Source organism: Halichoerus grypus, chromosome 2 (genome assembly GCF_964656455.1).
Source record: "Halichoerus grypus chromosome 2, mHalGry1.hap1.1, whole genome shotgun sequence".
NCBI classification, from domain to species: Eukaryota; Metazoa; Chordata; class Mammalia; order Carnivora; family Phocidae; genus Halichoerus; species Halichoerus grypus.
In genome coordinates this window covers 187,624,788-187,652,123 of record NC_135713.1, presented here as the reverse complement: position 1 = coordinate 187,652,123, position 27,336 = coordinate 187,624,788, and the positions used below count along the sequence as shown (strand labels likewise).

At 37.6% G+C, this 27,336-nt stretch overlaps 1 protein-coding gene across 2 annotated transcripts; it reads right to left on the bottom strand.

Moving 5' to 3' along the window:
- Nucleotides 1–17,976: 17,976 nt before the first annotated feature.
- Nucleotides 17,977–25,890, bottom strand: ZPBP2 (zona pellucida binding protein 2). Of its 2 annotated transcripts, none has more exons than XM_036079966.2 (8): nucleotides 25,657–25,890; nucleotides 25,445–25,510; nucleotides 24,238–24,363; nucleotides 22,615–22,776; nucleotides 21,785–22,003; nucleotides 20,843–20,925; nucleotides 19,703–19,883; nucleotides 17,977–19,131 (listed from the first exon to the last, which is right to left on the bottom strand). In XM_036079966.2, the coding sequence occupies exons 1-8, from the start codon at nucleotides 25,703–25,705 to the stop codon at nucleotides 19,037–19,039; spliced, it is 981 nt and encodes a 326-aa protein (XP_035935859.2). In that variant the 5' UTR covers nucleotides 25,706–25,890; the 3' UTR covers nucleotides 17,977–19,036. The 2 variants fall into 2 exon arrangements, with proteins under 2 accessions (XP_035935859.2, XP_077921807.1); XM_078065681.1 differs by having other exon boundaries at nucleotides 25,760–25,888.
- Between the last annotated feature and the right edge of the window lie 1,446 nt (nucleotides 25,891–27,336).

The following is a 27,336-nucleotide window of genomic DNA, read 5'->3' as shown; positions in this document are numbered from 1 at the left end:
TAGAAGGTAATTAAAGGCATTCAAGCCGGGAGGTGTGGGCCTGAGGGGAGTGGGGAGTGTGGGAGGAGACTGCTGTTCTCTCATCATGAACCTTTTCTCTTTAATATTTTTTAAGACAAGGTAATTAAAAGGAAAAGAAATACATGCTTGTTGTAAAGTATTTCAAATATTTCTCAAATTCAAAGGTGATCTCCCCTTCTTCCTCTAATATAACCACTGTTAACATTTTGGGGCTACGTTAACAGTCTTCCTGTGAAGCAGTGTCTAAAATGGTAATTTAAACATGAAGCTAGGATGATATAACAAATTTGATTTCTGTCTTTGGTACTCGAGTTGTTTTTTCTTTTAGATTGGTAAAAATATTATATGCAACAGGAATTCTCATAAATGCTGTTGGGAGTGAACTGCTTTAGAAAATTGTTTGACGGTATCTACTAAATCTAAACACATGCCTATGAGCCAGCCACTCCACTTCCTAGGCACATACCCAAGAGAAAGGAGTGCATGTCTCCACCAAAAGACACGAATATACAAAAACATGAGCATAAGAGCCCCAAGCTGAACGCTAGTCAAATGTCCAATAACTTTAGGATGGATACATATATTGTGGCATATTTATGCAAGAAAAGAGAACCAATTACTGCTACACATAACAATATGGATGACTTTCACAGACACAGTGCTAAGCAGATAAATCCAGACACAAAAGAACATATTTATGTTTGAGTCCTCTGAGAGGCAGGTGCCAAAATAGAATTGGATGTGCAAAAGTCTTAGTAAGGGAAGAGCCTGTGAAGAATAAAGGGCGAGGGAGCAGGAATGGCAAGGCTTCAATGCAGGTCTAAAACCTATGAAAGGAGAGAAGGAGGGAAGGATTGAGTAGGAAGAGTCTCAGACTGCAGGGCACTTCTGAGAGTCTCTTTGCTCAGACCTGAGCAGGTGGTCTACTGGAGGAGTCCCCATCAGGCAGGATTGGCCAGGCTCTAATATCCACCCCCACGCTCAGCCTTTGGCTAGAAGCAGCCCAGGAAAGCTTGATCTCAGGAGGGAGATCTACAAGGCAGCAGGTAGAGGCTCTTCGTCAACTGTGCTTCCTGCACCAGGTTCTCTTAAAGAAAATCCTCCATGACCACCACAATACTGTGTGATTCCATTATATGAGGCTCAAGAGCAGGGAAAACTAAGCAATGGTGGTAGAACTCAAAATAGTGGTTATCTTAGTGTTTGAATAGTCTTAACTGAGAAGAGGCATAAGGGAATCTTCTGGGGTTCTGGAAATATATAAAGATTGATTGTGCTAACATTTAAATCAGTATACTTCACTATATTATATATCAGTAAAAAAAAAGTTAAAGAAAGTACATAGTGTATAATTCCGGTAAATGAAGTGAAAACCAAGCAAAACTAAATGATAGTGGTACAAGTCAGAATAGCGGGGGCAGTACTGGCTTGGAAGGGTCAGCAGGGAATCTTCTGGGGAATTGGAAATACTTTTTATCTTGATCGGGATAGTGGTTATGTGGATGTTTACATGTATACAAATTTAATAAGCCATACATTTAAGATCTGGGCACTTTAAGTTTGTTTTTAACTTCATGTTACTGTGAGGTTTTTTTTTAACCTCAGTAAAAGTTTTAATTTAAAAACATTGCATACACATGAAAACATACTTGAACAAAACAGAAGAATATAAAAAATTAAACAAAAATTTCCTCTCAAGGGGCGCCTGGGTGGCTCAGTCGTTAAGCGTCTGCCTTCGGCTCAGGTCATGATCCCAAGGTCCTGGGATCGAGCCCCGCATCGGGCTCCCTGCTCTGCGGGAAGCCTGCTTCTCCCTCTCCCACTCCCCCTGCTTGTGTTCCCTCTCTCGCTGTGTCTCTCTGTCAAATAAATAAATAAATCTTTAAAAAACAAATTTTCCTCTCAGATCCCTTTACCCTATAACATAGTCTCACTTTCTTTAGACAGTCACTAAACTTTAGTTCTTGTTATTATTTAGTTTTAGTTTTTGTTATTATTACAACTAAAAATGATATTCTTATATTTGTTCTTGAGTTATTAATTTTAGATTTTTAGATAGTATTTATTGACGTCCCAGTACTAAGGAAGAATATTGTGAAGAACAGACATTGAACAAGAAGTACAAACTAGGAAGAATGTTATTTAAAAAATACAGGGTACTTATGAAAGTGTTTAGTGAAAGATAATAGGGTGGTCCCCTCTTACCTCTGACATTGTCCCCTTCCCTCTTCCTTAAATTCGGATTCCAGCCACACCAAACTATTGGCCTTTTATTTGAACATCTACTTGTACAATGACATGCTTGCCTGCTTATTTATTTATTTATTTATTTATTTTTATTTTGGGGGGAACATTTTAAGTTATTTATTTATTTAAGTAATCTCTATACCCAATGTGGGGCTTAAACTCATGACCCCGAGATCAAGAGTTGCATGCTCTTCCGACTTAGCCAGCCAGGCGTCCCTACCCTTCCCCACCTTATCCATCCTTTAAGCTACAGTTCAAATATCTCTTCTTCAGTAGTCATCCCAGTTACCCAAAGAATTGGGTTACTTCTTCTGTATGGCCCATAACACATTAAATACATCTCTACTATGGCACTCATCATATTGTACTGAAATTATTAGTACATATGTCTGTTTCACTGATGTGAAAGTTTCTGGAGAACAGGGTTGAAATCTAACTTTTCTTTGCTAGGGCGCTGTAAACAACTGTTTTCTTCAGAAGTACCTTTGAGTTGGTGGAAGATTTGGGAGACAGATCCAGAATTTCATGAGGCTGGCTTAACTTCAGAACTACCAGTTGCCACTAGGAAATTTTGTTCTGTCCTCTCAGAGTCTCAACAAGGGACTACTTGTCTAAGGGAGATTACACTGACTCAGAAACTTGAGGTTCATATTTAATCTACGGATTTCCCTTATCTCACATTCCTGATTCCAATGTGAAATTCAATACATTAACTGCATATGTCTGTAAGGAATTTCCTGTTTCAGCAGCTGAAACTGTGATAGAGATGGCTTTGAAATGGGGGCAGTTGAGATAGTCATTATTTGAGCTTGGAGAGATGTGGGAGATTCCACTTACTCATTCTTCAGAACTCTTAGCTCAAGCAATACCCATTTCTGATAGTTTCTATATCTCTCCAGGCTGAGTTAGAGACTTCTAAACACAGTGTGCTTACCCTTTTGGGGAAGGAAACCCTTTTGGAGAAATGCTAGTTAAGCTAGCTGGAGGTAGATACGATCCTATGGAGTTGGATGTCTCGGATAAAGGGGAAAACTACTTTGTAGGAAACAGATCAAGGAATTTATTGATTTTGCTCCTAAGATGGAGGAGAGGGACAGTGAAAGGAGAAAGAATGGAGGGAGAGAAGCACAAGCAAGATAGATAGAGGCTGAAACTATGTGAGGTAGTAAAAACTTCTAGATATGAGATAGGTGAAGAACATTCAAGAATGGTGATACCAAACTTGTTTCTGGAGAACAGGGTTTAAATCCAGTAAACTAGATTATTTGCTCTAGCTTTCCCATAGAAAATAATTTAAAATGCTGGTTAAGATAATTTTTTTTTTAAGTTTTATTTATTTAAGTAATCTCTACACCCACCATGGGGTTCAAACTCATGACCCCAAGATCAGAGTTGCATGCTCTTCTGCCTGAGCCAGCCAGGTGCCCCTGGATAAGATCATTTAAAACCATTCATAAAAATCATCAAATTGCTGACAAGAAGCTCAAGCCAAAATATAAGGAAAAGGGAGACCCAGGGAGATAAGTGAAGTGTCAGAACACTAATGCAATTTTGCCCCACATGAAGGAGACTGAGATTTGCAAATCCAGGCAAGCTGGGGCTTCAGTTTGGCCAGCTTTGTGGATTGATGAATCCAGAAGTCAAGGCCAAGGACCCACTCAGGTGGGGAATCTCATTAAAGGAGATCTTTCCCATATTAAACTGGAATCTCAAAAGGCTACATCACTGAGGTAAAAGTGAATCATCAGGAAACCCCTCACCTGCAGGGGATATAGAGAAGACTCTTGGTACTGAGTGAAGAGGAGGTTAAAAAAAGAAAGAAAAAATTTCTGAAATATTATGGCCATAGACCTGTGTTTTCAGAGAACTCAGCCTGGATTTGCATCATCTGGGTATTTCAGAGAATCTCAAATTGCAAACTTAGTTTGCGAGGGTCCAGGATTGGTTGTGTCCCTAGATGTCAGTCAGAATTAAACACAAGTCTTTTCTGGAAGAAGTCATCTTCATTTCCACAAATAACTTTTTAAAGAAAATGAGTGGTAAAAAATATCAAAGCATATAAAGAAATGACAAGAATAAGCAGAAACAACAAACAGCAGAAAGAGAATATCATTATTGGAATTATTAGACTAGATTATAAACATATGCTCATTACATTTAAAGAAATTTGAAAATGAGCTTGATAATACCAATGGCAAGAAGAAACTATTAAAAAGTCACCTATCATATTTGAAAAGAACCAAATATAACTTTTAGAAATGAGAAATTTGATCCTACATTAAAAACATAATAGGTAAAAGAATATATTGGATGTAACTGAGGAGAGAGTGAAATTGAAATCGGAAAATAATACTCAAAATACAGAGAGACAAAAGATGGAAAATATGGAGTGAGGTCAAAAGACATGGAGGATAGCATGATAGGTATTAAATATGTTTATGGGGCGCCTGGGTGGCTCAGTCAGTTAAGCGTCTGCCTTCAGCTCAGGTCATGATCCCAGGGTCCTGGGATCAAGCCCCGCATCAGGCTCCCTGCTCAGCAGAAAGCCTGCTTCTCCCTCTCCCACTCCCCCTGCTTGTGTTCCCTCTCTCGCTGTGTCTCTCTCTGTCAAATAAATAAATAAAATCTTAAAAAAATATATGTTTAATCAGAATTCCAAAAGAAGAGGAAAATGAGATTATGGCAAAGACAATATTTGAAGAGATAATGATTAAGAATTTTGCAGAGCTAATCAAAGATACCAAGCCACAGATTCAAGAAGCTCAATGAATAACAGCAGGATCCATAAAAAGAAATCCACATCTAGACTAATCATAGTAAAATTGCAGAACAGCAGCAAAGATAAAATGTTAAAAACAGCCAGAGAAAAAGATTGCTTACCTTCAAAGGAGTTATAGTTTAACTAAAACGGACTTTAATGGAATTCATTTGATGATGAAATTTTATCTGTGTTGAAATAACTGCCAACCTGAAATTTTATACTTAGCAAAAACTATCTTTTTAGAATGAAGGTAAATAGGGGCGCCTGGGTGGCTCAGTCAGTTAGTTTCCTGCCTTCAGCTTGGGTTATGATCCCAGGGTCCTGGGATCGAGCCCTGTGTGGGGCTCCCTGCTCTGCAGGAAGCCTGCTTCTCCCTCTCCCACTCCCCCTGCTTGTGTTCCCTCTCTCGCTGTGTCTCTCTCTGTCAAATAAATAAATAAAATCTTAAAAAAAAAAAAAAGAATGAAGGTAAGTAAAATTATTTTTAGACAAACAAATTGGGAGAGTTTTCCAACAGTAAGTTCTCACTAAAGTAAATTTTTGCAAAAGGAAAGAGACCCCAAATGAAAGGTCTGAGAAGTAATTAAGAAGTAAATGAAGTAATGCAGAAGTAATGAAGAATAATTACAAAAAACCTGGTAAATATATGGTTAAATCCAAATGAACAGTAATTGTGGGGCACCTGGCTGGCTTAGTCAGTGGACCGTGTGACTCTTGATCTCAGGGTCATGAGTTCAAGCCCCATGTGGGGTGTAGAGATTACTTAAAAATAAATGAACAGTAATTGTATATAAAAATAATTTAAAAATATTAATAGTATCTTGTGGGGTTAAATAACAATAACAATATAATACTATAATGAATTTATTAAAAGTTTCTATTAAAATGATATATTTTATCTGGGAAGAAAGAAAAGATATTGCTTAATTTTGGACTTTGATCATTTAGTATGCATGCTATAACTTTTAAGATAACCATTAACAAAACAGAAACAAACCAGTGGAGGGAAAAAAGATATAATGATAAAAAACCTACCAATAAAAATACAAGAAATGAAAGAGAAACCTAGAACAGGTGAAACAAATAAAAAACCCAAAAGAAAATATGGAATGAAATCCAATGTATTAGAAACTACATTACATGTACATGGGCTAAATGAACCAGTAAAAATGCCAATATTGTCAGAATGGATAAATCTTATCTATTTGCTGTTTATGAAACATCTAAAACATAAGGATACAAAACATTAAAAACAAAAGGATAAAAATATATTGGATATGTAAATACTAACCAAAGGGAAATAGGTGTGGCTATATTAATATTAGGCAAAATAAATTTTTTTTAAAGATTTTATTTATTTATTTGACAGAGAGAGACACAGTGAGAGAGGGAACACAAGCAGAGGGAGTGGGAGAGGGAGAAGCAGGCTTCCTGCGGAGCAGGGAGTCTGATGTGGGGCTCGATCCCAGGACCGTGGGATCACGACCTGAGCCGAAGGCAGACGCTTAACAACTGAGCCCCTAGGCAAAATAAATTTAAGGCATAAAGTATTAGTGGCAAAGAAGGTCACTTCATGATTATAAAAGTTTCAATTTACCAGCAAGATATAACAATTTTGAATTGCTATAAACAATTGCTATTAGCCTTAAAATATAGAAGGCAAACATTGACAGATCAGAAAACAAAACAGTCGGGGCTCCTGGGTGGCTCAGTCGTTAAGCGTCTGCCTTCGGCTCAGGTCATGATCCCAGGGTCCTGGGATCGAGCCCCACATCAGGCTCCCTGCTCAGTGGGAAACCTGCTTCTCCCTCTCCCACTCCCCCCTGCTTGTGTTCCTGCTTGCTCTCTCTCTTTCAAATAAATAAATAAATAAATAATCTTAAAAAAAAACCAAATACACAATCACTTCCCTTAGTAACTGATAGAATAAGCAGCTAAAAATATCAGTAAGCATATAGATGTTTTGAACAACATGGTTAGCAAACTCAACCTAATGGACATATTTAGAAAGCTGTACTAAACGACGACTATAGAATATATGCCTGGAACGTTTCTAAACATTGTCCATATGTTGAGCCATAAAATAAGTTTCAACATATTTCAAAAAAATGAAATCATATATGGCATCTTCTCTGACCGCAATAAAAACCACATGGAAAATCAATAACAAAACATTACTAAATATCACCATATCTTAGGAAAGTAAGGCATACATTTATAAATAACTCATGAGTCAAGGGAGAAATCCTAATGAAAATTAGAATTTTGGGGATTAATTTAACAACAAGAAAAATATACATATCAAACTTGTGTGATTTAACTATTTTTTTAGAGGTAAAAATATGTATCACCTTAATTATTCATGTTAGAAGAGAAGACCAAAGGAAAAATAAATCAGAGTTAATTATGTCAAGAAGCTAGAAAAAAAAAGCCAGCAAAATAAACCCAAACAAATGGAAAGAAAGAAAAAGATCACAAGTTTATAAAATAGGAAACAAATAATAAAGAGTTTCAAGGGCGCCTGGGTGGCTCAGTTGGTTAAGCGACTGCCTTCGGCTCAGGTCATGATCCTGGAGTCCTGGGATCGAGTCCCGCATCAGGCTCCCTGCTCGGCAGGGAGTCAGCTTCTCCCTCTGACCCTCTTCCCTCTCGTGCTCTCTGTCTCTCATTCTCTCTCTCTCAAATAAATAAATAAAATCTTAAAAAAAAAAAAAGTTTCAATAAAGACAGTTAACAGATCTTTGAAATGATTAATAAAATGGACATACCTCTGACTAGAGTGATAAAAGGAAAAAAAAGTAGGCACATACATAAAATGGACAGTCCTATAGATGCTGCAGGCATTAAAAAGATAAGTGAATATTAAGAACAATGTTATACCAATGAATTTGAGATTTTAGATAAAATGGGCGCTATACTAGGAAACTATAATTTGCTAAAAGTAAACCAAGAAAAAACAGAAAATATGAAAAATCCTATAACCACAAAGGACATTATATCAACAGTAAAATATCTTCCCACAAAGAAAATTCTAAGCCCAATGGTTTCTCCAGTAAATTCAATTAAGCATTCAAGAATAAATGGTTCCAATCTATACAAACTCTCCCAGGGAGCAGAAAAAGAGGGAACACTTCCCAACCCATTTATAATGCTAGTAAAACCTAACAAGAACAAAAGAAACTAAAATGCAGGCCGGTTTTACCCACGAACTTATATGCAAAAATAAGAAATTAGCAAACCAAATCAAACAATAAAAAAAGATAATACGTTAGGACAACGTTAGATTTATCTAGGATTTCAAGGCGGCTCTAACGTTGAAAAATCAATTTATGTAATTCACCACATTAACAGTTTAAGAAAGAAGGATAACATGATAATCTCAATAAATACAGAAAATGCACTTGATAAAATTCAATTTCCATTCATGATAAAAATTCCTAGAAAACTAGGAATAGAAGGGAATTTCCTTAACCTGATAAACATATTACAAAATATCTGTAGTAAACATCATATTTAATGGTAAAATAAGCTGTCCTTCTGAGATGAGAAACAAGAAAAGGATGCCTGCTCTCACTATCTATATTGACATTGTATAGAAGGTCTAGCAAGTACAGTAAGTAAAAAAAAAAAAAAAAAAACCACCAATATATAGGGATTAAAAAAAAGAAAATAACATTACTTGCAGGTGATCTAATATGAATATAGAAAGTCCAAAAGAATCTACAGATAAATTATTAAAGTGAAAAATGATTTAGCAATTTGTTAAAATCAATATACACAAAGCAATCATATTCTTATATATATCAGCAACAAAAAAATGAAATTTGGAAAAATACTCATTGTAATAGCACCCAAAATATGAAATACCTAGGAATCTATCTAACAAAAGGTCTTAAAGAGTTCTAACACATTAAATCTTAAAATCTTATTGAGAGGGGCACCTGGGTGGCTCAGTTGGTTAAGCATCTACCTTCGGCTCAGGTCCGGATCTCAGGGTCCTGGAATTGAGCCCCAGGTGGGGCTCCCTGCTCTGCGGGGAGCCTGCTTCTCCCTCTCCCTCTGCTGCTCCCCCTGCTTGTGCTCCCTCCCTCTCTCTCTGTCTCTCAAATAAATACATAAATAAAATCTTTAAAAAAAATCTTATTGAGAGACCTGAGAAGACTTAGAGATACTGTGTTGAAGGATCACAAGACACAATACTGTGAAAATGTCAACTCTTCCCAAATTAATTTATAGATACAATGCAATCCCAACAAAATTTCAACAGTTCTGTGTGAGTGTATAACTTAAGCTGATTCTAAAATTTAATACAGAAGTGGAAACGGACAAAAAGAGCTATGATACTCTTGAAGAATGAGGTGGAAAAACTTGCTCTACCAGATATCAAGATGGATTTATAAAAGCTATAATTTTAGTGTAGCCTTAGAGCAGGGATAGAAAAACAGAAGAGACTGCTCAGACATAGATTCTCCTGCATAAATGAACATTTCGTATATGAGAGAAGTATTGCAGATTAGTGGGGAAAGGCTAGACTTTTCAATAAATGGTACCAGGACAATTGGGTAACCACATGGATAAAAAATGAAATTTGATCCCTACCACACAGCATATATAAAAATTAATTCCAGGTGGGGCACCTGGGTGGCTCAGTTGGTTAGGCAACTGCCTTCGGCTCAGGTCATGATCCTGGAGTCCCAGGATCGAGTCCCGCATCGGGCTCCCTGCTCGGCGGGGAGTCTGCTTCTCCCTCTGACCCTCCTCCCTCTCATGCTCTCTGTCTCTCATTCTCTCTCTCTCAAATAAATAAAATCTTAAAAAAAAAAAAATTAATTCCAGGTGGATTTTAGATCTAAATGTGAAAGGTAAAACTACACTTATATTAACATTAAAAACTTGTGTTCACCAAAAGGTATCATCAAGAGGTGAAAAGATAAACCATAGAGAGGGAGAAGATATTTAAAACATATGTAACTCATAAAGCAATAGTATCCAGTATCCAGTATAGGGAGCTTGTAAAGACTAAAAAAGACAACAGAAAAATAGACAAAAGTCTTTTACAGAACTTTTTAAAAGAGAAAAATCCTAAAGATAGATGAATAAATAAATAAATAAATAAATAAATAAATAAATAAATAAGAAAATCCTAATGGATATGTTCGGTACTGTCTACAATTTCAGGCATCCACTGGGGGTCTTAGAAAGTATCCCTCACAGATGAGGGGGGATTATTGTATATCTATATAATGGAATACTATATAGCAATGGATACAAATGAACTAATGCTGTATGAGATTAATCTTGAGAAAGAATCAAGGCATAAAAAAATATATTTGATTCTGTCCACATGTTAAAAAACAGAGAGGATCCAAAGTGATAGCATAGTATCTGTTTATCTAAACTCCACCTCACATTTCTAGCAGTCTTCATAAAAAACACTGACATTGTGGAACTATACTTTGGCACCAGTCATGTTTCTGCAACTTCAGGGGGCTTTTAGGCCTCCATAATTCATTATTGTGCCATAGCTGTCTGAAGTTACATTACTTCCTAACAGCTACATTTTGTTCTTTCTTGGCTACTGAATTTTCAGTTCTGAGGAATGGGTTACTGGTGAAATAATAAGCCTGCTATGGTAAGAAAATAATTTAGGAATCCACACTTTGGTGGTAAAAGAAAAGAAAAGAAAGAAAATAATTATTACGAATCATCCTTTTTGGAGCAGGGATATGATCAGGGAGAGGTGCATGGGAAAGGGATGGGTTCCTAGGATGCTAGATGTATTTTTTCACTTAGGTGCTAGGTAGTTCAGATGTTTATTTGATAATTATTTGTTAAGCTATGCTTTTGTGTGTAATGCATATTTCTGTATGCACATTACAATTCACAATAAAAGTGGTGGAAAAAAGAAAGAATGGTGATGTTTACTGTTCTACTTGAAGCTTTTTGTGTGTGTTGCGGCAGTGTAAACCCTTCCTCCATCTGCCTTCTGAAATCTTCCCTAAAGTCTACCACTGAAATAGTCAAGGGACAGAGGGTCCTAAGCTACCATCTAGGTTACAATAGCACTTAATCAAACAGTACTGTACTAATCTGTCTCAGACACACGTCTGTGCCCTCCCTGGTGACAGAGACGGAGACTACTGAGCGTGGTAGTGAATGAAAGATTATTGACTGATGTATACACATTATGGAGAAAGCCATGGATTCCTAGCTGTATAGACTCGTTTCTTTATCTATCACAGGTCCCACAATCTAATACAGAACTTTGAAATTGTTGGTGTTTATGGTTTACAAAGTTTTCTTATAAATTATATGACTACATAAAGTTACACTGTAAGGTTGAAACTGGGATTAGTTTCCCCACAGCTGAGATGAGAAAATGGTCTTTGCCAAAGATGTACTAGAAACTGAGGGAGTCAGGACTAGAATCAGAAAGCCAGGGTCTTTCCACTGTAGGCTGCAGATTCTTCCTCACTTGTTTTCTGTCCTTCAGGACAGACATGTCTTGGAAGATGCTTTAAAGACCATTGAATATTAGACTCAAACAGAGCTTGGTCAGAAGGAAAGAAGAGAGAGGCACATGCACACATCTCTACCCTCGATTTAGTCATCCTCTGCATTTTAATTTGTTTGACTTTCTTCTATGTGACCTACATTTCAGAAAACTTCCACAGAAATGAGGGAGGGTCCAGGAGCTTTTTCAGTCAAAAGCTGTGTGATCTATGTCTGCAAGAAACAGACTTCAAGCTCCTTTGGACTGAGGTGTACTTCCTCTACCCTCTAAGTTGTTATGCAACATCTTCTAATCAGTGGTTGGTGGTTAAAACCACTTTTTCTCCTTTTTGCTTCCTGTTTCCTTATCTCTTTTGTTTTCCAAACACCTTCATTGTTCTCTATTTGTTTCTGGATTCAGATACCAGATATCAATGTGTTACCCTGGGAGAATCCAAAGTGATAGCATGGTATCTGTTTATCCAAACTCCACCCCACATTTCTAGCAGTCTTCATAAACAACACTGACACTCTGGAACTACGCTTTGGCACCAGGCATATTTCTGCAACCTCGGGGGCTTTTCGACCTACACAATTCATTATTGTGCCATAGCTGTCTGAGGTTATATTACTTCCTAACAGCTACAATTTGTTCTTTCTTGGCTACTGAATTTTCAGTTCTGAGGAATGGGTTACTGGTGAAATAAGCCTGCTACGGTAAGAAAACAATTCATTCTCAGCCGCTGACACCTGCACGAAGCTGGCAATCTTGTGTTTTTATCCATTATCGTAACTTAAAAATTCTTTTTCTTGAGATCAGGTCTTGTTTCTGACGTAAAACTATTTCCACGCATAGAGCTAAAGGTAATCATACTAATCTGTCAGTTTATCTACATTCTTCCTTCCGAGGGACTAAAGAAGCTTACAAAACCGAAGGAGGAAGGCAAGAAGGGCCCTGAGAAACATTTATCACATGCATGGACTGTCGGGTAAGGAAAGCTTGCCAAGGATGAACACAGTTAAGATGCAAATATGGCAACAATCTAAAGTGTGAAAGGACACTGGAGGATGAAAAACAAAATGTAAAAGGAGAAAATAGTTTCCTGGCTCAGGAAAAAAGAAATTCACAAACTCAAGAGCAGTGCCTACATTCTGTGGGATTATCTAAAAGAGCTGGGGAAGGGGCGCCTGGGTGGCTCAGTCATTGAGCATCTGCCTTCGGCTCGGGTCATGATCCCGGGGTCCTGGGATCGAGCCCCACATCAGGCTCCTGGCTCAGCGGGGAGCCTGCTTCTCCCTCTCCCTCTGCCTCTCTCCCTGCTCATGCTCTCTCTCTCTGTATCTGTCTCAAATAAATAAATAAAATCTTTAAAAAAAAAGATCTTTAAAAAAATTTTTTTAAATGTGAATAATGAATATGTAGCTACTATGACAAACATGAGGACTATTGAACAACTACATCAAACACATTTAGAATAGTACCCGGCATACAGTGCTATGTATGTGCTATGTATGTGCTATGTATGTGTCAGCTCTTCTTTGGGAGCACATGCAGCTTTTCCCCCTTCAGTTCCCTGGGCATCTATCTCTCTAGGATGGTTCTGGTGGTAGTTCCACCTTCAAGAAGGAGACATTCAATTCTTTTTTTTTTTCTTTTAAAGATGTATTTATTTATTTGAGAGAGAGAGCACAAGTGAGTGGGGGCGGCGGGCGGGGGGGGCAGAGGGAGAGAGAAAGAATCTCAAGCAGACTCCCCACTGAGGGTGCAGTCTAACACAGGTCTCGATGTCATGACCCTGAGATCATGACTTGAGCCAAAATTAAGAGTCAGAGGACGCTTAACTGACTGAGCCATCCAGGTGCCCCGAGACATTTAATTCTTAAGGGGACAGAAGTTTTCCTTTAGAATTCAATCATTAAAATGTTCACATTCTGTTTCTCTCTTTTATAAAATTCTGTTTCAAAATGAGACAGGCTATTATAAATAAAAAAGAATAATGCATTAGTCTATCTCAGGGCAACATTATATTCATTAACCTGTGTGACTAATTCTTTTTACACTGACAGAGTAAAACTGTCCAAACAACAGAGATTCATCCTTACTGGAAAAGACACAAATTCTGAGTGTGGATTTGCCTTCTGTGCTCAGAATGCTTCTTCTGCCAGCACCAGTGGACTCATAGGGTGCCTTATCTACCATCATGACATACCACACGGCATTGTGTCTGATCAAGGAATTCACTTCAAAGCAAAGGAAGTGAAGCAATGGGCTCATAACCATGGATTTAAATGGTCTTACCACATACCCCATCACCCAGAAGCAACTGGTGTAACTTAAAGGTGAAATGGCTTACCAAAATCTTAGTTACAGTGTCAGTTGAGAGATAATACCCTGAAACAAAGGGGTTCTGTATATGCTTTGAATCAGAGACCAATATATATAGTGCTATCTCCTTTATAGCCAGAATAGTCCAGAAATCAGAGGTGCAAGTAGGAGAGGACCCTCTCGAAATTATACCTAGTAATCCATTTGCAGAATTTTTTTACTTTCTATCCTGGCAACTTTAAGCTCTACCAGTTTGGAGATCATTGTCCTCAAGTGGGGGAATGCTTCTACCCGGAAACACAACAATGGTTCTTTCCTGAATTGGAAGATGAGACTGCCAGCTGGACATTTAAACTCCATATGCAATGGAATCCAACAGGCCAGAAAAAAGGGAGGCAGTATGTTAACTTACTGACTGGAACAATGATCCTGATTACCAAGGGAGAATTGAGTTGCTATAAGATGGCAGCAAGGAGGACTGTTTCTGGAACCCAGTAGATTTTCTGAGGTGTTTCTTAGTTCTTCCTTGCCCAATAATAAAGGCTAATGGAAAACTACATAGCAACAACAATAATAAAAAAGGGCAGAACATGATGACCCATACCCTTTGGGAATGAAGGTTTTGGTCATTCCACCAGATAAAGAACCCGGAGCAACTGAAGTTCTCTGGCTGAGGCCAAGAAAAAGATGGCATGAGTAGTTGAAGAAGGAAGCCACAGATAACAATTACAACCTCATGACCAATTACAGAAACAAAGTGCTTTGCATATTCTCTCTTTGATTGTTATATTCATGGTTATTTTAATTCACTACCCTTTTTTCTTCTGATTTTTAGTTCATATTCAAGTTGTTGGAAGTGAATTTTATAATTTAGTCCTTAGGAAACAGAATGGGACTGTGAATGAATCTGAGGAATAATTAATATAGTCAGCAATAGAAACAATGACTATTGGAACTATGTGTTGTTATATTTTTAGGAAATGGTGAATACTTGTATGATGGATAGCTGTATCTTCTTAGGTAGAAATATAAAAGTTCTTTGTCAATGTACAAATGTTCAAAGGTATGTAGAAAGGCGTATATGGAAGCTGAATAGTCAAAGGGTCGTACTGTGTCAGTTATTAATTTGTTGCCTCTCAGCTTCAAATATATTTTTATCTGTTTTGTGAAAATGGATCTGGGTCTTGTAAATGTTTTCCTTTACCAGCTGGCACAGCATTAAATTTGTCAGAGACGATGCTGAAGAGACACTAGAGGAGGAAAAGAATTTTCTTTCTGGTTCTAGATTGTTGCCTTGGCAGGCTCCTGAGACATTTCCAGTGTTCATATCCCACAGTGCATGGTGGCCAGCAGCTTTGGCAAAAACCTCTCCTCCTTGTGTGGTTTTGTAGTTGAGTGAGAAATTACCCCATGAACAACTTTCCTTGGCACCCTAAAAGGTGGATCTCTGGAAAGTTAGAGTGATAAAAACTCTCAGCAAACTAGGAATAGAGTAGAACTTCCTCAACTTCATAAAGAACATCTATTAAAAAAACTATAGCTGAAGAGTGAATTCCAGCATCAGTGACTTCTGCCATTCAGTGACCCATGGTTGTGCCCTCTTCAATAAGGTCTGGATGTCTCCTCTGGGAGATGGTGGCTCATTCTTGGACACTCTATCTCAGTCCTAGTGGCAGTAGCTGCTCTTTACATCTGCTATTCCTATATTCTTTAGGGTTCTCTTTATAACTTACTAGCCAATTCCTTGCTATTCTAATCCCGTTATAGTTAATACTTCTTTGTATTAAACTTTTCCTGCTCAAATTACTTTGTGTTCTCTGTCTCCTAAGAGGATCCTGACTGACTCACTTATCTACAATGTTAATACTAATACTAAATAACCCTATTATTAAAACCAGATAATGATATTACAAGAAAGAAAAACTGCAGACCAATATGTCTCATGAATATAAAAGCAAGAATCCTCAACAGACGATTAGCAAATCAAATCCAACAGTGTATAAAAATAATTATACACCATGACCAAAAGGGATTTATTCTAAATATGCGAGGATTATTCCACATTTGAAAATCAATTAATGCAATCCATCTCATCAACAGGTTAAAGAAGAAAAATCATATGATCACATCAATAAATGCATAAAAAGCATTTGGCAAAATCCAATACCCGTTCATGATAAAAACTCTCAGCAAACTAGGAATAGAGTAGAACTCCCTCAACTTCATAAAGAACATCTATTAAAAAAACTATAGCTAACATCATACTTACTGGTGAGAAACTGGATGCTTTCTCTCTAAGATCCAGAACAAGATAAGGATGTCCTCTCTTACCACTCCTATTCAATATCATACTGGAAGTTCCAGTTAATGTAGTAAGACAAGACAAGAAAGTGAAAAATATACAGACTGGGAAGGAAGAAACAATACTGTCTTTGTTTGTAGATAACATGATTGTTTATGTAGAAAATCCCAAAGAATCAGGGCACCTGGGTATGGCAGTCTGTTGAGTGTCTGACTCTTGGTTTCCACTCCAGGTGGTTTCCACTCTGGCTGTAATCCTGGGGTCATGGGATGGAGCCCGGAATCAGGCTCCATGCTCAGGGCAGAGTCTGCTTAGGATTCTCTCTCCCTCTCCCTCTGCCCTTCCCCCATGCACACATGTATGCACATGCCCATGCACGCCTTTTCTCTCTCTCTCACAAATAAATAAATCTTTTTTTAAAAAAAGAAAATCCCAAAGAAATCAACAAAAAACATCTTGGAATTAATAAGCAATTACAGTAAGATCACAGGATATGAGGTTAATATACAAAAGCCAATTGCCTTCCTAAATACGAGCAATGAACATCTGGAATTTGAAATTTAAAAAATACAATGTAATTTATATTTGCATCAAAAACTTTAAATATTTAGATATAAATCTAAGAAAATATATACAGGATCTATGCGAGGAGAACTACAAAACTCTGATTAAATAAATCAAAGAAAATCTAAATAAACAGAGAACTATTCCATGTTCCTGGATAGGAAGACTTGATATATTTAAGATGTCAATTTTCCCCAATGCAACCTATAGATTTAATGCAATTCCAACCAAACTCCCAGCAAGTTATTTGGTGGTTATCAACAAACTGATTCTAAAGTTTATATGGAAAGCCAAAGATCCAGAATAACACAATACTAAAGAAGAACAAAGTCAGAGGACTGATACCAACCAAATTTAAGATTTACTATACAGCAATCAAGACACCATGGTATTAATGAAAGGATAGACAAATTGATAAATGGAGCAGAATAGAGAACCCAGACATAGACTCACACAAATATAGTCAACTGATCATTGACAAAGGGGCAAAGGCAATTCAATGGAGGAAAGACAGTCTTTTCAACAAATGATGTTGGAACTGTACATCCATATGTAAAAAAATGAATCTAGACACACAACTTATACTCTTCACAAAAAATTAATTAATGTTAGACTTAAATGTAAAACATGAAACTATATAACTTCTAGAATATAACAGGAGAAAATCTAGATGACTGTGGGTTTGGTGAAGAGTTTCCAGGTATGACGCCAAAAGCATGATCCGTGAAAAAAAAACTGGTAAGTTGGACTTTACTAAAATTAGAAACTTCTGCTTGATGAAAGACACTGTTAAAAGAGTGAAGAGAAAGAATGGGAGAAAATATTTGTAAAACATGTATCTGAGAAGGAATTTGTAGCTAAAATATACAAAGAACTCTTAGAATTCAGCAATAAGAGAATAAACAATCCAATAAAAAAATGAACAAAGATCTGGACACCTAACCAAAGAAGATATACAAATAAACATATGAAAGATGCTCTGCATCAGATGTCATTAGAGAATTTCAAATTAAAACAACAATGAAATTCTACTATATACCTATTAGAATGGCAAAATCCAAAAAACTGAAAATACCAAACGCTGGTAAGGATGAGAAGCAACAAGAACATATTCATTGCTGGTGAGCATGCAAAATGGTAAACCAATTTGGGAATTTCTTACAAAACTGAACATAATCTTACCATACAATCCAGCAATCATGCTCCTAGATATTTATGCAATTGAGTTGAAAACTTAAGTCCACACAAAAACCTGCACACAAATGTTTCCAGCAGCTTTATTCATAATCACCAAAAACTGGAAGCAACCAAGATGTCCTTCATACATCCATACAATGGGATATTATTCAGCAATAAAAAATGATCAAGTCACAAAAAGACATGGAGGAACCTTAAATGTATATTGCTAAGTGAAAGAAGCCAGCCTGAAAAGTCTACATACTGTATAATTCCAAGTACATGACATTTTGGCAAAGGCAAAACCAGAGACACATTAAAAAAATCAGTGGTGTCAAGGGTTCTGGAGCAAGAGGGAGAGATGAATAAGTAAAGCACAAGGGATTTTTAGGGTGGTGCAACTATTCTGTATGAAACTGTAATGGTAAATACAAGGCATTATGCATTTGTCAAAACCCATACAACTGTATAACACAAAGAATGAACCTTAATGTAAACTATGAGCTATAGTTAATAATAGTATCAACTTTGGTTCATTACTTGTAACAAATGTATCACACTGATGCAATAGGTTAATAAGGGAAATTGGGGAGGGGTGAGGGTATACGAAACTCTATGTAATATCTGCTCAATTATTCTATAAATCTAACACTACACTTTTAAAACTAATTATTTAAAACACAAACTAAAAGCAAAGGGACCAAAAGAAACAACTTTTTTGGTTCTAATTACAAAGGTAATATATATGCCTTATATCATATCAGAGTGATTTCAAACAAATTAATATATGGAAAGTATAAAGTTTTTATTATATTATACTTTGCTACTCTTCTTGACCTTAATATAGGCTTAGGTACAGAGCAACAGATTCAGTTTGTAAACAGCAAAACATATTTCATTGATAATCATCCACTAATACACTTTCCTTTGTCCACTGGAGATACTAGATTCCTTCTTAGAAATGCCATGTCAACTATCATTTAAGGTTTCTAAAATGTATGTTTTCCAATGTTTTGGTCTTATTGGTCTTATTTAATGGATCTCTGATGCTCCGGGATGTGAACAAACTATCTTATGTTCCCCACCTCCACAAGCAAGTAACAATACTTTCACCTCTAGTCTTCATAATATGATTTTTGTTTGAAGTTTATGTGCAAGATTTAGCTCCATAAATACGGACGGAAATGCAGCTCTGACAAGTAACATCAACATCAGGACTAAAAGTCCCAGGACTACAAACCACTGCAAAGGAAAAATATGGAGTAGATTACTATCATGTCAGTTAGAAGTATTTTATACCAGTAATATAAATCTTGCCTTCAGTATCACACTGTTTCTATACCTATGTTATACTGAGTAATGTTCAGCCAATTAAGTTGTGGAAGACTATTTATGAGTTTGAAACATTGTAATTTGATGATCTTAAAGGTAGGAGAAAGTTAGAATCCTATTTTTTCCTTTAATATCAGCATTTTACAGTATCTTCTTCAGTGCCCCATTTATGAGTTCCTATTTCTAGGAAAAAGCAATTCTGTTTTCTAGATAGGACCATTCTGTTGTTTTCCTTTGTAGCATAGCAGCTTAACTCAGAATACTATAGAAATGTTTTATAAAACAGAAGAGTGCATTAGGAAGAATTAATACACATGAGGATGATTATATTTAGAAATTTGGGCTTTGAATTTTTACTTCCCTTTAACTAAATATAACTTATTGTGAAAGAATCACTATATTCAATTATCCTAAGGGAATTATTAATCTATTCTTCTGACTATATAACCTAAATATTTAGATATTTATATTTTATAATTACCGCAACAGCTAGCGCAATTACTGTGTAGACCTTCATTTTTTCCAAAGCCTGGACGACAGCTATCCATACGTATTACTTGAAAACTGTGGTCCACAAAATGCATAGCTGGTATAGTTTTATTAAAGTCATGGTAGTAAATATATGCTTGGCTCCGGAAAAATTCTTCTATCCGATTTCTTGCCTAAGATTTTAAAATACCAGAAAGAAGTACAATAACTAAATTGTGAACCAAATTTATCCTCCTGTATCAGAGGCAATGAAATATAGTATAAGCATGTCATGCTTTATCCAACAGATGAATTCCTGAAAAGTTGTGTGTTAATACCAAAATTAGTCTAGCCTTGACCTTATCAATTATTGTCAATTCATATGTACAATAGTTAAGAAAAATTAAATTGAGGTTTAAATTATTTGCAGCATGTCTATTTCATGTATGGATAACTGAGAGTTCATTATTTCTAATTCCAAAGAGCCAAGCAAAATGGAAACCAAAACTGTTCTCTAATCAGCATTACAAACCAATGATGTAAATTTTATTTTTTGAACACAGAGTTTAATAATAACTAATATTAACTGAGTGCTTTCCATAAGCCATGCACAGTATTAAGGGTATGGGCTCAGGAACTAGATCAGGAGAGTAAAGGGAGTTTTTAGACTATGACCTTAGCCTCTGAGAATGGCAGAGGGGAAAGCAACAATTATGACCAGCAGAGATACAATTTTGGAAGAACTACTGGTTTAACCTAGGACTACATGATTGTGGGGCTGTTCTTCAAGCCGCTACTTAGTTACCATCTGGGAAACAAAAACCAGGGACCCATCCTTCCATCATAGAAAAAATACATACTATTAACCTGGGGAGCTATATATTATTCTAGATGTATTATTCCAAAACATCTTGATATAGCCGACTCTCACAATCTCTGCTTAAAAAACTGAAACCAAATATCAATAATACTTTACATTTTTTAAAATAGTAATTTAAATCTACTTGCTTAGAATGTCTATTATTAATATTCACAACATGGAGAAATCGATTTTTGAAGAAATGTTTAAATTAGTAAGATGAAGTATTTACAAAAATTTTTACATAGCTTTATTAACTATTCAAATACTTTCCCCCTACACTGAAATTCTCACCTGGAGGATATTATGATTAGTGATATCTTCACAGTCTGCAGAATCATTGCATGCACCTTTCCACCCTGGTGCAAAAGGATTAACTGGAGAGGAAAAAAATGGTATCTTCACAAAAGGATTCTAAAAAGTTCCAACCATTCCAATAAAGCTTTGAATGCTGAATTCAGTATGTATGCACGCATGTGTTTAATCTATCTAATCCTAGTAATAGAGTAAAGTGCACAATTTGAATAATTTATACATTATGATTTCACTCCATCTGGGGGCTAATCAAAGTAACTACAATGAATGGAAATCAATTTGGTTTGGTTCCTCTCTTTTAATAGGTTCTTTTCAAAAACAGAATTTAAGTTTTTGGGAATTTATAAATTAAATATTAGCTGGATAGTATTTATAAAATGATACTGCCTTCTAAAAGATAAGCAACAGGGCGCCTGGGTGGCTCAGTCGGTTAAGCGGCTGCCTTCGGCTCAGGTCATGATCCCAGGGTCCTGGGATCGAGCCCCACATCGGGCTCCCTGCTCAGCGGGAAGTCTGCTTCTCCCTCTTCCTCTGCCTCTCCCCCTGCTTGTGAACTCTTTCTCTCTTTCTCTGTCAAATAAATAAATAAAATCTTTAAAAAAAAAAAAAAAAAAAAAAAAAAAAGATAAGCAACAATACTGGGGTGCTTGGTTGGCTCAGTCGACAGAGCATGCAACTCTTGACATCAAGGTTGTGAATTCAAGCCCCACATTGAGCGTGGAGCCTACTTAAAAAAATAAGTAAAAAAATAAAAGATAAGCAACAATATATCATTGTTTAAAGTAAATAATTAATATATTAATTTTTAAAACCTTAACCAGGCTAGAACCAACAATATACTTTAGTGCTTAACAAATATTTAAGGCTTACTATTTTGTAAGATATCTCACATTAAAGAAATGTTAATTTTTTTTTCTTTACCTTGAAAGGCTATAAATAGCTCATGCATGAGGCCATGTTTGGGAATTTTAACAAAATGGCATTTATATGATGGTTCCACGACATGGCATGACAAATCAGAGATTAAATTATCCAAGATTTTCTTCAGCACTCTAAAAAGCAGGTCATTGTATCTTCCTTCACAAGACTTTGTGGTAAAACGTACAGCCATCTGATATGAATAATCAGGTTCCCGATAGGCTTTAAAAAATGATGAGAATAAAAACAATTGTGCTTACCATTGTGTTACTAAACAATTTGCAAATAACATGTAATATTAAATCTCATTAATCTTGCAAATCAGCATAGAAATTTATCTAATAAAATGTTTTATCAGTCTGTCCTCAAAAAATATACAAAACTAATAACTTGAATGAAAAAAGGTTGTTTTCATCTATTATCTACTCACTCCAAGAGAAGAAATGGCTGGATATATAGATAAGTTAAAAGTATAAAAAAAAATAAGATGGGGGAATGTCTTAATTTGCAGAAAGTGTCATTGCTGCCAGCACTAGTCCAGTGAAAAGGATCATCAATTTGCTTTTATAGAATTAAACATCAGTTTTAAATGACCTGGCAAAATTGTGGTAAAGTAGATTGTACAGATGGTGGGAAGTGGGAGGCTGAAAGAGGATTATTTAGGACACACTATCTAGATATCAATTTAAGAGTTTGCACGGTCAAATACGCCAAAATACTCCATAAGTCATAATGATTATATATAACAGACTCATTTTCACTAAATGAAGAGACCATACATTTAATTCTTATCCAAACTAAATGTGTAAGTTAAAATGTGCCCATATTCTTACCAAAGATCATAAAGTCATATCTCTGCTTTACTATCGTTTCTTCTTGAGTTTCTGCTCTGACAGTCTTATAAGAAAGAGTACATGTGTAAAGTCCAGAAAAAGCCTCCAGAAAATCTTCCATCATCAGCTTTCCTGTTTTAGTTATATTTATTTGATTATTTCCTAAACAGAAATAGTAAATTACTTGGTTATTTAACATATAACAATTCAAACATTATTTAGTAGACTTGGGGTTATAAATAAATACAAAACTTAAAAAATTAATGGACTATTTAACTTCAAGAATTAAAAAAAATCTTAATTCTGTTATTACTCTATGGAAAACCACATAAGATAAGTACACTTTTAAAATATATTTTGGAGACGCCTGGGTGGCTCAGTTGGTTAAGCATTTGCCTTCGCCTCAGGTCATGATTCCAGGGTTCTGGGATCGAGCCCCGCATCGGGCTCCCTGCTCAGCAGGGAGTCTGCTTCTCCCTCTGCCTGCTGCTCCTCCAGCTTGTGCTCTCTCTGGCAAATAAATGAATAAGATCTTTAAAAGATCTTATTTTTTTTTTGGTTTTCTTTAACTCATTTCTTGGCCTCTAATTTCAATTGGTTTATGCTGGTAATCTAGTAAATGAGATTACACTGCTCTGTAGTACTACACAATTTCCTCACATAAGACAGAAATTAATAATGCTAATATTCCAATACACTCTTCTAATATCATGAAAAATTACACATAAACTTCATCTCCAATACAGATGCTACAAAGATAAATTTTGTTTTTGCTTTGTTTTGTTTTTTAAAGATTTTCTTTATTTATTTGACAGAGAGAGACACAGTGAGAGAGGGAACACAAGCAGGGGGAGTGGGAGAGGGAGAAGCAGGCTTCCCGCTGAGCAGGGAGCCCGATGCGGGGCTTGATCCCAGGACCCTGGGACCATGACCTGAGCTGAAGGCAGACGTTTAATGACTAAGCCACCCAGGCGCCCCTGTTTTTTGTTTTTTTTTTTTAAAGATTTTATTTATTTATTTGACAGAGAGAGGGAGAGAGCACAAGCAGGGGGAGAGGGAGAGGGAGAAGCAGGCTCCCTGACTTGGGACCCTGGGATCATGACCTGAGCAGAAGGCAGACACTTAACTGACTGAGCCACCCAGGTGCCCCAAATTTTAGAGTTTTTTGTTTTTTTTTTAAAGATTTTATTTATTTATTTGAGAGAGAGAATGAGATAGAGAGAGCATGAGAGGGGGGAGGGTCAGAGGGAGAAGCAGACTCCCCGCTGAGCAGGGAGCCCGATGCGGGACTCGATCCCAGGACTCCAGGATCGTGACCTGAGCCGAAGGCAGTTGCTTAACCAACTGAGCCACCCAGGCGCCCAAATTTTAGGTTTTATAAAAACTTTTGAACTAATATAGCTCTGGGAAGGATACAAAAATTACTGCTTCAGTTTTTTTTCATAAATAGAAAATAAGGCACAGACCTAGATATAACACGATTTGCTGTATCTAAGTATGGAGCAGGTGAAACCACAGTTAAAATTAAATTTCAAATTGTTCATCCCAATAAGTGACAGTGCTTTTCTTTAAAAAAAAAAAGTCCCTATCATTTAAGAAGATAACTAAGATCAAATAAATTACCTGTTAATGGCTTTTCATTAGGCCCAATCCATAAGTAGGTGGGGTCCACTGTTTCTTTTTTAGCACGTTTAAAATCCATACAGGCAAGGATTGGGCTACTGTGATGTAATTTTACATATATTTTCACTGACAAAATAAAATAATATAAAGCAAAATTAAGAAATACACTTCCTTCTTTTGTCCCAAAGACACACTGAGTAGTTCTTTTTGGATTTCAGTATTTTAAAAATCAGCATATCATTGTAACACTTAGAATGCTAATATAAATTTCTTCTTCTAAGTTTTTAAAACTCTGATAGTTTTTTCTGTGATATTATAGTTTTGTTTATAAAAATGTACGTGATATATTTAGTTCATTTTAATGTACAGATTCAGAACTCACTTGAATCACAATTCTTTGAAGGGTTAAGGGAATTGATTTAAAGATCAGAAAAGGATTTGAAATTGGTTGCAAAACTATTCTCAAGATAATCATTGTCATTCCTAAGAGGAACTTGATATTTAACTATAAATGTCCTCTTTTGGGAACAATAATTAAGCTTATGCGGGGGCATACTAGAAAGATTTTCTGCAGTTACCTATTCTGTGTTTCGGATCTGGTAGAGGCAGCAATACTCTACTTAGAACCAACGCAGTCCCACAGATATTGATTTTAAAGTCTACTGAATGCCAGGCCCTAAACCCACAAAGAAGACACTGTCCCACAATTTGGGGGGTGGGAAAAAGGGGAAGAGCTCCAAACATGGAGAGATCCCAAACATGACAAATGCTGTGAACTGGCCCCAAATTATCTAAAGCTAGCCGCGTGACCAATTTTCCTTGGGCAGTGTGGGAAAGTGTCAGCACAGTGATAAACGACTTTTGAGCTGAGCCTTAAAGGATGTGTAGGAGCTCCGAACAGAGGGACCCGCAGCCCTGGAAATCACTCTGAGTGGGCCTCGCACATTGCAAAGCAGCAGAGACACCTGGAAGTGAGGTGGCATCAGACAAAGATCTGGACTGAATCCTAGCTCTTTACGAGCTGTGTGGCTTTAGGCCAGGTGATACACTAAGGCGTCGCTGTAGGGATGAAATGACGCGAGTGCCAAGCACCAGGTGGACGTTCAGTGAACTCTCTCTCCCTTTCCCTTCGCTGGAAGAACATTCAGCAGGGCCACTGCACACCCGGCTCTTCTGATGACTCTGCGGGCGACGAGGTCCTTAGTACCTGGGTGTCCGGGCTTGCCATAAATGAGGCCTTTCCCGGTACGTTCAGAAGAACGCTGCCATCCAACTGTGGAAGAAAGGAACCATTAACTTTTTAGGTAGAAGAGGAGCGGGGGCTCAGAGTGGGGCAGGGCGCGGCGAAGAGGAGGGGGCAGGACTGGGAAGGGGGGCGAGGCGGGTGGGCGGGGGAGGGGCAGGCGGGAGGAGCCCCACCTCCAGTGAGGTACCAGAGCACCGCGGAGAGTAGGACCCACGCTCGCATCACGGCTCAGGGACTAGCGTCGCGGGAGGCATCGAGGGGCCGGCTCCTTCCTACCTCAGCCCAGGCCCAGCGCCTCCCCATCTCTCCTCCACAGAGCGGAGCAAACCGCCGGGGTCAGCTCCCCTACCGGTCCGTCGCTACAGCGGGAGCGGACGCACAGGAGAGCGCGTGCGCGCTCTGGGGCCTCGCGCGCGGGGGCGGGGCGGGCGCGTGCCGGGCCAGAGCACAGGAGGCGAGCGCCCCGCCCCCTCGCGCGCACGCGCCCGCCCTCGTGCGAGGGCCTCGCGACTGGCGCCATTTTCCCGCCCTCTCTGTGACTTAGTTCTCTGAGTAGACCTCTTCCCTACCCCCGAGAGAAGGAAAGAGTAATGTTAAAGAAGCCAAGCCTTCGCGCTTCGGTGTTTTCCTTTTCTGGAGGCTGAAGAGATCCACGAGAGGAATACTGTGGATCCCAAATAGGACGATGGGGTAAGGCGACTAAGGATGCAATTACATTAGGACCGGAGGGAGGGAGACGCGTGTGAGAATTTCCTCCTTACAGGAAGCAAAGAGCCTGTGGGAATATCGGTGCCTTGCTTCTCATGAATTCTGCCTGAAGTTGTGTGCAGGGTCTTTTCCAAACTCTTCCACCCAATTTTTACCTAACTGCATTTTATACCCCCCAAACGAAGAACCTGAAGATCAACCACTCGTGTGCCAACAAGGCGTCTCCAGCCCTTCCCACGCTAGAGGAACATTTAACCTTTAATTTCCACATCAAGTATCAGACGGCGGCGTTGGGAGGCCCCCATGCAAATTTATCTAGGGTCCTGAAGTAACCTTGCTTTTGAAAATGGGCTCAGTAGAAAGGCAAGATCCCCCAAGTCTGCTTTTCCTGTGGGGACGGATGACAGATGAGTAAAGATCACAGAGCTCAGAAAGAGAACATGCCCGCGTCTTTCATGGTTCCTTCTTGGCGACCAGCTCGGTGGCCTGTTTGTTGTCTATTTCTTAGCAGCGGGACATCCTCGGGGTTGGTTTTGAGTAGGCTGGTGGGTAAAGAGACCAAGGTTCAGACAGGGTGCAGAATGATTATTTTAGGTGAGATCAAGAGTTTTCAGTTTTATTTCCTTTGAGCCAAGTCAGTACTAGGACTATCTCAGATGGTCCAGGAGCAACCTTTGTCAGTGATTTCATTTTTAGTCACTGTTAATTATACCTACATAGCTTAAGCCATAAGATGTGATTCGGTGAGTCAGATCCACCCATGTCAGTTACTGTGTCTAGATTCATGGTTTAGTCTCAACTGTTCCCTTCCTTCTTGAGGTGGTGATAATGAAGACAAATTTAGGCATTATCTTTAATTCCCTAGCAGTTTGATATTCCAGTTTTAGTCAAAGTACATTATAAACCCACAGTGTTTTATTAGTTTCCCAGTTATTAGAAGTAATCGATCCTTATAAATCCTGTGTGATAAACTTTGAATACTGTGAGAAGAGACTTAACCAAATGAGTAGTAGTTGTTTGTTGAAAGTACCCCTCCATTCTTTTAAAATAAACTTTTAATTTTAGAACAGCTTTAGATCTACAGAAAATCTGTGAGTATAGTACAGAGTTCTTGTGTACTCCCACCTAGTTTTTCCTACTAATGA